The 14,118-nt window shown below is 43.6% G+C and overlaps 1 protein-coding gene across 2 annotated transcripts; it reads left to right on the top strand.

Annotated features, from left to right (window-relative positions):
• Nucleotides 1-1,073: 1,073 nt before the first annotated feature.
• Nucleotides 1,074-12,653, top strand: ednrbb (endothelin receptor type Bb). 2 transcript variants are annotated; one of them, XM_056237700.1, is made up of 7 exons: nucleotides 1,074-1,159; nucleotides 3,809-3,921; nucleotides 5,990-6,194; nucleotides 7,752-7,886; nucleotides 8,870-9,003; nucleotides 10,104-10,212; nucleotides 12,362-12,653. In XM_056237700.1, exons 1-7 carry the CDS (start codon nucleotides 1,091-1,093, stop codon nucleotides 12,599-12,601), a joined length of 1,005 nt encoding a protein of 334 aa, XP_056093675.1. In that variant the 5' UTR covers nucleotides 1,074-1,090; the 3' UTR covers nucleotides 12,602-12,653. The 2 variants fall into 2 exon arrangements, with proteins under 2 accessions (XP_056093675.1, XP_056093674.1); XM_056237699.1 differs by lacking the exon at nucleotides 1,074-1,159 and adding an exon at nucleotides 2,464-2,762.
• The last annotated feature ends 1,465 nt before the right edge of the window (nucleotides 12,654-14,118 follow it).

Raw genomic sequence — 14,118 nt, 5'->3', positions numbered from 1 at the left:
TCTTTAATCTTCTTTAAGCGCAACGGAGCAACTGCGTCTAAAGTGCTGGAAAAGAGAGAGATAAAAGTTTCTGTCGCAATATCGAGTTCTTCTAAGCTATCTGGGATGCTGAGATGATGAAACTGATTAGGAAGATTATTAATAAAGCAATCTTTAGTGGCAGAAGTTATAGGTCTAACGTATTTATAAAACAGAGTCGGCTTTGCAGCCTTGGCTAAATGTAATATACATGAGACTAGATAATGATCTGAGATGTCATCGCTCTGCTGCAGAATTTCAACGGCATCAATATCTATTCCATGTGATAATATTAGATCTAGAGTATGATTACGACAATGAGTAGGTCCCGACACGTGCTGTCTATCTCCAATTGAGTTTACAATGTCTTTAAATGCCAATCCCAAAGCATCTTTTTCATTATCTACATGTATATTAAAATCACCAACAATTAGTACTTTATCTGCAGCCAATACTAATTCTGATAGAAAGTCAGCAAATTCTTTGATAAAGTCTGTATGGTGCCCTGGTGGCCTGTATACAGTATAATTTACACTATATATTGTTACATTAAGCACCAACACTTCAAAAGAATTATATTTAAAACTAGACGTCTTATTAATTCTGAAAATATTACTATAAATTACAGCAACACCTCCCCCTTTGCCTTTCAGACGAGGCTCATGTTTATAACCGTAATCTTGTGGGGTTGACTCATTTAAAGTAATATAATCGTTTGGTTTTAGCCAGGTTTCTGTCAGACACAGCACATCTAGATTATAATCTGAAATCATATCATTAACAATAAGTGCTTTTGAAGTAAGGGATCGAATATTCAACCCGAGCTTTATCATTTGCTCATTTGTATCATGTTTGTTTTTTATTTGTTGAACATCAATTAAATTTTTACCCTTGGGTTTGGATGTTTTTTGTATTTCCTAATTCGGGGAACAGACACTGAATCTGAAAGAGGCTCTATGTGATTGGATTTATCTGACCTTGGTGACGTGAGGCCGCTAGCAGACGGTCGGTTTAGCCAGTCTGTCTGCTTCCTGACCTGAGCCCCAGATTGTCACGTTTGAGCTCTAAGACTATGAGCCAAATTACTAGAGAGAAGAGCAGCACCAGCCCAGGAGGGATGAATACCATCTCTTTTCAACAGGTCAGGTCTGCCCCCAAATTTTTTCCAATTGTCTATGAATTCTACATTATTTGTAAGTGAGAACTCGTGAAACAGTAATTTTCTGAACGGATGGATGGATGGTGTATTTGCGTTCATTACATTCACAGCTGTTTAATCACTCAGTGTTTAGCAAAGCTCTATTGAACATCTGGACACACACTGATGCGTCAGGAGGAATGAGCAGCACTGACTGTGTGTGTGTGTGTGTGTGTGTGTGTGTGTGTGTGTGTGTGTGTGTGTGTGTGTGTGTGAGTGAATCCTGTGAAAGCGCTGCATATACGGCATCATGGAGGCAAGATCACACTGGAAACCTGGTGTCTCAACCCGCAGGCGTGTGAATGACACACTGAGTCTGAGATCGGGCCAAAACACATGATTTATTGAGCCGCTTATTCAAACACTAGCGTATATAAACACACACAGACTCGTGTATATAAACACACACCTTCACCTACGAGACTCAAGAGCTGCAGGAAACAAACATTATTCTTCAGCATGAGACCTGATTAGAACCGGATTTCTCTCAGGTTTTAGAGTCTTTGACATGTTGGTCTCCGTCACTGTGCTGTTATTGCTGTGTGTTTATAGTTCTGCCGGGTTCATTAGTGCTCAGACTGCAGATCCGGGAGTAAAGAACATCTCGTGGAACTCCCCGGACGGCACTGGGAACAGAACCCGGAGAAACTCCCCGGACGGCGCCGGGAACAGAACCCAGTGGAACTCCCCTGACGGCACTGGGAACAGAACCCGGTGGAACTCCCCGGACGGCACTGGGAACAGAACCCGGAGGAACTCCCCGGACGGCACTGGGAACAGAACCCGGAGGAACTCCCCAGATGGAACCGGGAACAGAACCCGGTGGAACTCCCCGGACAGCACCAGGAACAGAACCCGGAGGAACTCCCCGGACGGCACTGGGAACAGAACCCGGAGGAACTCCCCAGATGGAACCGGGAACAGAACCCGGTGGAACTCCCCTGACGGCACCGGGAACAGAACCCGGAGGAACTCCCCGGACGGCACTGGGAACAGAACCCGGAGGAACTCCCCAGACAGCACCGGGAACATAACCCGGAGGAACTCCCCGGACGGCACTGGGAACAGAACCCGGAGGAACTCCCCAGACGGCACTGGGAACAGAACCCGGAGGAACTCCCCGGACGGCACTGGGAACAGAACCCGGAGGAACTCCCCGGACGGCACTGGGAACAGAACCCGGAGGAACTCCCCAGACAGCACTGGGAACAGAACCCGGAGGAACTCCCCGGACGGCACTGGGAACAGAACCCGGAGGAACTCCCCAGATGGAACCGGGAACAGAACCCGGTGGAACTCCCCGGACAGCACCAGGAACAGAACCCGGATGTGCTCAGGACCGGTGCGGATCAGAGACGCCTTCAGGTACATCAACAGTGTGGTCTCGGTTCTGGTGCTGCTGCTCGGGATGCTGGGAAACGTGACTCTTCTGAGGATCATCACAGAACACAAAAGCATGAGAACTGGACCCAATATTCTCATCGGCAGTCTGGCTCTGGGAGATCTCCTGCACATCGTCATCGCGATTCCCATCAATGTTTATAAGGTAACCAGTGTTGGGGTAACTCATTACAAGTAACTTGAGTTACGTAATCAGATTACTCTTTCAAGTAACTAGTAAAGTAACGTATTACTTTTAAAATTGCCATTTATTGACTGACAGCTCTCCTGTCCCAATGTTGAGACAAATCGAAGTGCAGAGGCGTTGTGTGTGTGTGTGTGTGTGTGCGTGTGTGTGTGTGTGTGTAAACATGATGGTTATTGTAGTTCTCGACTAAATGTGAGCATTTACTCATCTAACTTTCACAAAAAAAGGATTCAATATTCCTCAAAATGAATAAAAGCAGCGACATGCAGATTCAGAATACTATGCAAACCTCCAATAACTAAATATGTTAAATAAAGAATACATTTTTATGCATTTAATGCCACTTTATTGACCAATGTACTTGCTTCTGACCTTCGATGATTCAATTAAATCATAAGCAAAAATAACTATAGATTTTTTTGTTTTTATTGGTAGTGTTAAACTTTTTTCTCCTGCATCTTATTGTTCTTTTACCCAGAACAGCAGCAGCTGAAATGTTTGTTTGAGCGGCGCCCTCTACTGTACATATACTGTACTGTACTCTACTGTACCTCTACTGTAGTCTACTCTACTGTACTGTACCTCTACTGTAGTCTACTCTACTGTACTCTACCTCTACTGTACTCTACTGTACTCTACTCTACATCTACTGTACTCTACCTCTACTGTACTCTACTGTACTGTACTCTACTGTACTCTACCTCTACTGTACTCTACTGTACTGTACTCTACCTCTACTGTACTCTACCTCTACTGTACTCTACTGTACTCTACTCTACATCTACTGTACTCTGCCTCTGCTGTACTCTACTGTACTCTACTCTACCTCTACTGTACTCTACCTCTACTGTACTCTACTGTACTGTACTCTACCTCTACTGTACTCTACCTCTACTGTACTCTACTGTACTGTACTCTACCTCTACTGTACTCTACCTCTACTCTACCTCTACTCTACTGTACTCTACTGTACTCTACTCTACATATACTGTACCTTTCTGCAGCTCCTGGCGGAGGATTGGCCGTTCGGTGTCCTGATCTGCAAACTCCTGCCGTTTATCCAGAAAGCCTCGGTGGGAATCACAGTCCTGAGTCTCTGCGCTCTGAGTATCGACCGGTGAGTCTTTTACATCAGCGCTTCTTTAAGATTTCATATTTCATATTGAATTTTACGTCCTTAGAGCTAGTTTCCGTGTCCAGAAATCGGGTTGTCGAGGCCCCCGCCTTCGACTGCCGCCCGATCCACTAAGCACCGGCCCCTTATGGTCCCTCCTGCTGGTGGTGAGCCCACGGGAAGGCAGCCCCCCGTCGCTCCTTCGGGCTGAGCCCGGCCACCAGGCGCTCGCATACTAGCCCCAACCCCGGACCTGGCTCCAGGGTGGGGCCCCGGCTACGCCATGCCGGGCGACGTCACGGTCCTCGAATTTAAATACGTCATAAAGGGTTTTTGAATCGCTCTAAGTCTGACCCGTCACCTAGGACCTGTTTGCCTTGGGAGACCCTACCAGGGGCATATAGCCCCAGACAACATAGCTCCTAGGGTCTTTCGGGTACTCAAACCCCTCCACCACGGTAAGGTGGCAGTTTCTCAGTCAGAAAAGGGTGGCTTGCCCACTTCAGGTTGGTGGAGAGTTCCTGCCTCAAGTGGAGGAGTTCAAGTATCTTGGGGTTTTGTTCACGAGTGAGGGAAGGATGGAACGGGAGATTGACAGACGGATCGGTGCAGCTTCTGCAGTAATGCGGTCGATGCACGGGTGAGTCGTGGTGAAGAAAGCGGCGAAGCTCTCGATTTACCGGTCAGTCTACGTTCCTACTCTCACCTGTAGCCATGAGCTGTGGGTCATGACCGAAAGGACAAGATCCCGGATACAGGCGGCTGAAATGAGCTTTCTCCGCAGGGTGGCTGGGCGATCCCTTAGAGATAGGGTGAGAAGCTCGGTCACTCGGGAGGAGCTCAGAGTAGAGCCGCTGCTCCTCCACATCGAGAGGGCCAGCTGAGGTGGCTCGGGCATCTGTTCCGGACGCCTTCCCGGGAAGGTGTTCCAGGCGGGTCCCACTGGGAGGAGACCCCGGGGAACACCTAGGACACGCTGGAGGGACTATGTCTCCCGGCTGGCCTGGGAAGAGCTGGAGGAAGTGTGTAGGGAGAGGGAAGTCTGGGCGTCTCTGCTTAGACTGCTGCGCCCGCGACCTGGCCCCGGATAAGCGGAAGAAGATGGATGGATGGATGGATGGATGGATGGCATATTGAATTTTAGCATTGATTAATGTTTTATCTGATGGTTTTCTTCACCTGTACTAATACAATTGGAACAACATGTTTTCTATTTAAATGTGCTTTAAAAATAATGAAATTGAATTACCTGGTAGATTACTTACAAACTTTAGTCTGTTAATTATTACATATTTCATTACTGTTTGGGTCGGTAAGATTTGTTAATGTTTCTGAAATAGTCTTTTCTGCTCACGAAGGCTTCACTTATTTGATCAAAAAAGTAAAAATTGTGAAATATTACTCCAGTGTAAATCAGCTGTTCTCTATGTGAATATACAGTAAAGTGTAATTTATTCCTGTGATCAAAGCTGAATTTTCAGCATCATTACTCCAGTCTTCAGTGTCACATGATCCTTCAGAAATCACTCTAATATGAGGATCTGATGCTCAAGACACATTTATGATTATTATCAGTGTTGAAAACAGGTGTGCTGCTTCAGAATTTTTTGGAAACCGTGATACATTTTATTGTTCAGGATTCTCTGATGAATAGAGTTCAAAAGAAATAGTATCTTTTGTAACATTATAAATGTCTTTACTGTCACTTTTGATCAGTTTAATGCATCTTTGATGAATAAAAGTATTCATTTCAGATAAAAATACTAACCCCACACTTTTGAACGGTAGAGTACATCACAAAAATTGTAGTTAGTAATGCAATCTATCAATTACACAATTTTTTTAAATGACTTTTGACCTAACTTGTTTATGATATAGATTTGAATAGGATTATTTTGTATCATATTCATATCAGCAAATATATATATTTTTTAAACCAATGCATAAAAAAAGAAAATTATAAAGAATTTGATCAAGAACATGAAGGAGCTGCTGGGGGTTTATTATCGGATCACAGACACTTATTTTGTGTAATCTGACCACTAAACTAGAAGCTTGTGTCGTTCTGAAGGTACCGGATCGTCTCATCCAGGACTCGGACCAAAGCGCCGGGTTTTCCCAAGTGGATCGCAGTCCAGGTGTGTTTATTATGGATGATCTCGACTCTCCTGGCCGTTCCGGAGGCCGTGGCGTTCGACCTGATGGAGATGGATTACAGAGGCAAGCGTCTGCGGATCTGCCTCCTTCATCCTCTACAGTCCTCATCCCTCATGCAGGTACACTGGGACACACCCTCCTTCACCCTCTACAGTCCTCATCCCTCATGCAGGTACACTGAGACACACCCTCCTTCATCCTCTACAGTCCTCATCCCTCATGCAGGTACACTGAGACACACCCTCCTTCATCCTCTACAGTCCTCATCCCTCATGCAGGTACACTGAGACACACCCTCCTTCATCCTCTACAGTCCTCATCCCTCATGCAGGTACACTGAGACACACCCTCCTTCACCCTCTACAGTCCTCATCCCTCATGCAGGTACACTGAGACACACCCTCCTTCATCCTCTACAGTCCTCATCCCTCATGCAGGTACACTGAGACACACCCTCCTTCACCCTCTACAGTCCTTATCCCTCATGCAGGTACACTGAGACACACCCTCCTTCATCCTCTACAGTCCTCATCCCTCATGCAGGTACACTGAGACACACCCTCCTTCATCCTCTACAGTCCTCATCCCTCATGCAGGTACACTGAGACACACCCTCCTTCACCCTCTACAGTCCTCATCCCTCATGCAGGTACACTGCAGAAACACACTGGGCAAACGGGGAAACCACTTCAGAAACCCAAATGGAAGAGGTTTCACACTCTTTTCTCTAGAAAGATTCGTGCCGGTTTGGAACTACACGAGATTAAGCAAATAATTTCAAAATTTCATTTTTGGGTCAGTTTTTCTACACAGGATAATCAAGTGTGCATATTGTGCATTTACACCCTCTGGTGCTCTTCACGTGTCGGTCAAAAATTACTATTTTTATTAAATGAATTTACTATATTTTAGTTTGATTATGTTTTTATTTAATATTTTGTATTTTAATGCGATTTTTATAGTAAATTATATTTAATCTGTATTTATAAAATAAATTTCCAACTTAAACTGTCGTAAATCTTGAATTCTTTAGAACACACACTTGGCAGAGTATTGCTGAAGTGAAAAAAGTTGTTAAAAGTTAACTTAAAAAAGTTACAGAATTTTACGTTTATAAAATTAAACGTAAAATGCACAAAAATACTGTTTTAAATTTTTATATGAAATATATATTTTCAAAATCACGTTTTACTCTAAAACTGCAAGAAAATCAAAGCCGTAACTCTCCCCCAGTGTGTGTTCTGCATGTGAGCTGATCTCTCAGTAAACGAGCGTTCAGTGAGAGTGTGTTCGGCTGCAGTTCCACACGCTTCCACTAGAGGAGACTCTCATTCATTTACAATGCGCTCGTTTCTGACCGCGAGGAGCACAAGTGGGACTGTTGTTTCAGGACCATTTAACCTGTTCGAACCTGTTCATGATTTTTTTGTGTGTTCACACAGCAAGTGCAAAAACCTTTACCAAGTTTCGTACCATTCCAATGAAGTAAAAAATTCGGAAAAAAAACTAAACGTAAAATTTTCCAGAGGGTGAGTTATATTCACTATGATGTGAGGAGGTGTTGATGTGGAGAGTCTCGTTCCCTCATAAACATCTCGGGGTTTCAGTCTGATGATGACGCGCTTCCTTCGAGACAATGTCAAGTTCATCATTAACTCTGATTTGTCTTGTTCTAGTTTTATAAAGTGTCCAAAGACTGGTGGCTGTTCGGGTTTTACTTCCTGGTCCCGCTGGCGTGCACCTCCATCTTCTACTCCCTGATGACCCGCAGGATCTTCAGCCGGAGCGTTCTGGACAAACACATGAAGCAGGTCTGAGTCTCAGGAGTTCCTCATGTTCACCGACCCGCTCTCGGGTTAGCATGCGCTCGCGTCACCGCCTCATTGGTTCACGGTTGTGAAGATTACGCGGAGATGATAACGGTATCGCTTTCAAAACTAGTTTTCAAAAACTTGCGCCTTGGATCCTGTTTCAGAGTGTGTGTTCTCGAGCTCAGAGTGTGTGTTCTCGAGCTCAAACACTGCTGTGTGAATGAACGTTCAGAACACATTAAAGTCTCTGTGTTCTGGAGCGGTGTCGTGTTAGCGGCCCCATAGTTAATCACTAATGATCTTTACAACGGAAGTGAATCAATCAAAACTAACTTTATCTGGACAATAACTCTATTCTAGAGCTGCTGTAAAGCCTAAACACTCTCTGTTACTGTAATCTCCTGTTATCACTGTAAAGCTGCTGTGAAACTCTATACTGTTACAGCGCTGTATAGATGAAGGGTGAGTTTTATAAGCGCCATCTACTGGCGGAGAGTTCCTTCAGCGCTTCACACTGTGAACCGTGGATCAGACGGAAGCAAATGTGCATTCAAAAAATCTAAACAAATACTGTATATAATATATTTTAAATATAATAATATAAACATAATAATTTATAATTTTGACTCATCGCTTTTCTTAAAAAATGGTTTAAAGGCTGAAATGTGTGGTTTATCATTTTATAAAAGTTTTATTTTTGTCAAAACCTGTGTTTGAACTGTAACGCTGTTTACTGTAAATCATGATTTGTACAGTTTAAGATGTTACCATAGACATTGCTCATATGGTATTAATATGTTTGTGCAGGACTTGGAAAGGGTCTTTAAAAGACTTAAATTAGATTTTAAAAACCCTGCAGATATCAGCAGTCGAAGCACTAAGCCACTTGTCATTTTTATTATTATTTTATTATTAACTTTTTTTCCTTTGTTTGTTTTGACTGGTGTGTGTGTTTGTGTGTGTGTGTGTGTGTGTTGGGGCAGAGGCGCGAGGCGGCCCGGACCGTCTTCTGTCTGGTTCTGGTGTTCGCCGTCTGCTGGTTCCCACTTCACCTCAGCAGGATCCTGAAGCTAACCATCTATGATGAGCACGACCCCAACAGATGCAGCTTACTGAGGTAACACACGCACGCACGCACGCACACACACACACACACACACACACTCTTATAAGCTCCAAAAATCAGCACCATACCAACAGGACACGGAGACTTAACTCTATTTTTGCCACTGAGCTTGTTGTGTGTCATTATGCGATTGTCTTCATCAAAATTATGATGCTTATCATGTCTTAAAGGGGACATACCATGAAAATCTGCCTTTCTCTGTGTGTTAGTGCTGTAATCCGGTGCTTCTAACAACCCAGAAAATGTGAAAAGTGAAACCCAGTAACTTTGTTCTGGTGAGTCTTTCTCTGAGAGCATGTCTAATATAAGCCGGTCAGATTTCGCTCCTTCTGCCGTATGAAGAGGATCTTATTATAATATTCCCGGCCCTTAATCTGCACGTTTACACACACCAGCGACATTGGGTTCGGCGAGCGCCAACAGAGACCAGTTCTAACGCACTGGAGAAGATCCAGCAAAGCCTGAAACTGTTCTGTGGTCGAGCACAGACGACACTGAACACTATTGACCAGAACATGTCAGCGCTGTCTTATAAACACCTCAGGAACTGTGGACACTTGTGGAAGAGTTCAACATGATGAGGAGATGATCAGTGTAACTCCACAACAACTACAGAAATGTCTCCGCTAACATTCAGAAACGTGTAAAAGTGAAGCTCTCCCTGAGTCTCTCCGTAAGGCTGCACTCGCTGCTGTTACTCCTGACTCTGGATCAGTGAGATCGGCCTGTGTTGTTATTGCCGGAGTCTCTGAAGCTCGTGTGAAGGCTCCGCCCTCTTCTGAACAGAGGCGGAGCTAAAGCTCATTTGCATTTAAAGGGACACACCAAAACGGCGTGTTTTTTGCTCACACACAAAAAGAGGCAAATTTGACGAGCTATAATAAATGATCTGGTATTTTGAGCTGAAATTTCACACACACATTGTGGGGACACCGTAGATTTATATTACATCTTGTGAAAGGAACAGAATATGTCACCTTTTATAATCCTGCCTGTCAGTGAGTGTTTGGGACCGTAGGCATTCAGTGAACACTCACTTTGTGTTTGTCGTGAATGTGATCATTTATTTTGACGCTGTGATGTTGTTTTAGCACTTTCCTTGTTCTCGACTACATCGGCCTCAACATGGCATCGGTGAACTCCTGCATCAACCCCGTGGCTCTGTACGCCGTCAGCAAGCGCTTCAGGAACTACTTCCAGGTAAGACATGCTCCTTACTTATGCCACGCTTTAGTTACTTCTCAATATTTACATGCACTAAAAGAAGTCTCACCACGACTGCGTTTATCTGATCAAAAATACAGTAATATTGTGAAATATTACTCCACTGTAAATCAGCTGTTTTCTATGTGAATATATAGTAAAGTGCAAGAAAAATCATGAGTATCAAATATTTTGAGGAAGGTTTATTTGTTCGTCTCTCGATCATCATTGTATTGCATTGCATTATACACTCACCTAAAGGATTATTAGGAACACCTGTTTAATTTCTCATTAATGCAATTATCTAATCAACCAATCACATGGCAGTTGCTTCAATGCATTTAGGGGTGTGGTCCTGGTCAAGACAATCTCCTGAACTCCAAACTGAATGTCAGAATGGGAAAGAAAGGTGATTTAAGCAATTTTGAGTGTGGCATGGTTGTTGGTGCCAGACGGGCCGGTCTGAGTATTTCACAATCTGCTCAGTTACTGGGATTTTCACGCACAACCATTTCTAGGGTTTACAAAGAATGGTGTGAAAAGGGAAAAACATCCAGTATGCGGCAGTCCTGTGGGCGAAAATGCCTTGTTGATGCTAGAGGTCAGAGGAGAATGGGCCGACTGATTCAAGCTGATAGAAGAGCAACTTTGACTGAAATAACCACTCGTTACAACCGAGGTATGCAGCAAAGCATTTGTGAAGCCACAACACGCACAACCTTGAGGCGGATGAGCTACAACAGCAGAAGACCCCACCGGGTACCACTCATCTCCACTACAAATAGGAAAAAGAGGCTACAATTTGCAAGAGCTCACCAAAATTGGACAGTTGAAGACTGGAAAAATGTTGCCTGGTCTGATGAGTCTCGATTTCTGTTGAGACATTCAGATGGTAGAGTCAATGGTGTGGGGGATGTTTTCTTGGCACACTTTAGGCCCCTTAGTGCCAATTGGGCATCGTTTAAATGCCACGGCCTACCTGAGCATTGTTTCTGACCATGTCCATCCCTTTATGGCCACCATGTACCCATCCTCTGATGGTTACTTCCAGCAGGATAATGCACCATGTCACAAAGCTCGAATCATTTCAAATTGGTTTCTTGAACATGACAATGAGTTCACTGTACTAAAATGGCCCCCACAGTCACCAGATCTCAACCCAATAGAGCATCTTTGGGATGTGGTGGAACGGGAGCTTCGTGCCCTGGATGTGCATCCCACAAATCTCCATCAACTGCAAGATGCTATCCTATCAATATGGGCCAACATTTCTAAAGAATGCTTTCAGCACCTTGTTGAATCAATGCCAGGTAGAATTAAGGCAGTTCTGAAGACGAAAGGGGGTCAAACACAGTATTAGTATGGTGTTCCTAATAATCCTTTAGGTGAATATACAGTAAAGTGTCATTTATTCCTGTGATCAAAGCTGAATTTTCAGCATCATTACTCCAGTCTTCAGTGTCACATGATCCTTCAGAAATCACTCTAATATGAGGATCTGATGCTCAAGACACATTTATGATTATTATCAGTGTAGAAAACAGCTCATATTTATGTGGACAGTTTTTATGTGGAATAGAATATTTTATAAATGTTACATGCTAAACTGTAGTTTATCTTAATTACTCTGTTGCCTTGTCAATAAGATTACATCAGTTTGTGCGGGTAATAAACGGTGTTCATATCCAGAACATCATGCAAAAAAAAAAAAGGAAAAAGAAAAGCAGAATTAATTAGCATTTTTTTTGGCATCATCTGTAAACGCGATTAAAGGGGATCGGATCTGTAGATTCACTGAGGTGGGTTTACACACACACACACACACACACACACACACACACACACACACACACACACACACACACACACTGTTTACAGCTGAATTATGGATAAGTGTTATGTATCGCAGGAAATGGGATGTGACGGCAGGAGAACTGTGGACTCTTCATGTTATTCTCCCTGACAGAGAGAGAAGTTTGAGTTTGACTTTACATGAAAGTGACCTTGTGCACAACATTTCCATAAATCCTGCATACGCTCGTGTTAATCTGCTCAGGCGTGGCATTTGCATATGTTTAGTGAGACAGAAGAGTGTGTGCTGTGATTCCTCTGTTCTGATGCTAAACGTGTTTAATCCCGATGACAGGCGTCGCTCGGCTTCTGCTCCGACAAGAGGACTTTCAGGAGGTCAAAGGTCACAGAGGACTTTCAGGAGGTCAAAGGTCACAGAGGACTTTCGGGAGGTCAAAGGTCACAGAGGAGTTTCAGGAGGTCAAAGGTCACGGATCCGCTCTCTGACGTCAGTGACTCTGGAAAACAGGACTCGTCTGACAGCGAGAGGAACGCCTCTCTCAGGAACTTTACGTGTTTTAGAAGTTCACATTAGATCTGAACTTTCTGTCACTTTTGTTTTTGTAAATACAAGTGTGTGTGTGTGTGTGTGTAGCATATTCACACTGTGTGTTGTAATACACTCATTTTAAACCAAATGTGATTATTACAGTAAAATGTTCTCATCAAATATTTCTGTGGAAACCGTCATACATGTTATTTCTCAGGATTCTTTGATGAATAGAAAGTTCAGCATTTATTTGACACACAGTAGAAATCTTAATTAAATGAATAAAAGTAGCGTATTAATGTCCTACCGCAAAAAAAAAAAAAAAAATCTAAATGATCCCAAACTTTTGAGTTGTTTTCAATTTTAATATCCTACTGTATGCACAATATGTTCTTTCTCAGCTGTGTGTGTGTGTGTGTGTGTGTGTGTGTGTGTGACCCAACAGACTCGAGACTCGTTTCCGGGTCAGAACAGAACTGTCTGTGGACTCAGTCAGCCATTATATAAAGTGCTGTGTTTTCCTGCACAATATGAGGAGAAGCCGGTCATGAATCCTCACTCAAACATCAGGTGTTCGTGGATAAAACCGTGTAATTGGCCTGATTCCAATCCATATATATATATATATATACACATACATACATATAAGCACAATCCGAATAATGAAGTCACGTGCCCTTCTGATGTCAATCTGAAAGTCTTCATCTCTGCGCTCATCCGTCACTCAACAACAGAAGAGCATGACTAAATTGGTGTATTTTCCTTCACACCGCGAGTGACTGACTGATGATTCGCGTATTTATAATGCATGTGTTCATGTGTTGTGCATTGGGACACTTACGGTAGACTTGAGGAGAGTGTGACAGAATGAGGCCAGGAATCGGGAAACTCTGTCAGACACGCGAGACCCGCTGAGTGGAAGATCTCCGGCTTTGACCCGCACGTCTCTCGAATATTACCATCATTCTGGCAAATACTGTCAGATAAATCTGGCTCTGTCTGCATGAGAACAAGTGGAAGATGAACCGTGAGTAGACAGAGAGAAGTGCTTGAGATCGGATTGCTGTAGTGCATGAGCGATAATAACATCATTAGTGTGTGCATATCTATTGCGATTGAGAAACATGATTTGTGCAAAAAGAAATGACTGAGAGAGAGAGAACAACCGAACACTTATTTCTTTCTTAGTTTGTTCTACTTACGGTTCAGAGTATTTATTTTCCCCCCACAATCATTTCTCATATCTAGTACAATTATGTGGTTTTGTTTTATTAATACACTGTGTACTTTTTTCTTGATTTACCCTGAAAGAGTGGACATGAAATGTGACACACAATTTTCTCACAAATAGAAGCCTAGTTTAAGGGCACTTGGGTGTGAGTATGGCAGGCCTCCTCCTCTCTAGAGTCTCCCGCTGAGGCCTCCGCTCTCCATAGCCCTGTGGAGGCGCTATACGTCTCTGAACTCGAGACGGTGGTCAGATCACCTCCCTTTAGGCTGGCGTCATGTGGTAAGGCCCTGCTAGAGCCTCCATGAGGTTGTTTTTCCAAGAAGCGTAGATA

Source organism: Rhinichthys klamathensis, unplaced genomic scaffold (genome assembly GCF_029890125.1).
Source record: "Rhinichthys klamathensis goyatoka isolate OS25496 unplaced genomic scaffold, OSU_Roscu_1.1 h1tg000496l_1, whole genome shotgun sequence".
Classification (NCBI taxonomy): domain Eukaryota; kingdom Metazoa; phylum Chordata; class Actinopteri; order Cypriniformes; family Leuciscidae; genus Rhinichthys; species Rhinichthys klamathensis.
The sequence above is the reverse complement of the archived record's forward strand: the minus strand, read 5'-3'. Positions and strand labels throughout refer to the sequence as shown.

Excerpts from the sequence above, each read along its gene's own strand:
- ednrbb (XM_056237699.1), top strand. The coding sequence starts at position 2,544 with ATGTGCTCAGGACCGGTGCGGATCAGAGACGCCTTCAGGTACATCAAC. Across the intron at positions 2,763-3,808 it reads TTCCCATCAATGTTTATAAG|CTCCTGGCGGAGGATTGGCC; the intron begins GTAACCAGTGTT and ends ACCTTTCTGCAG. Across the intron at positions 3,922-5,989 it reads TGCGCTCTGAGTATCGACCG|GTACCGGATCGTCTCATCCA; the intron begins GTGAGTCTTTTA and ends GTCGTTCTGAAG.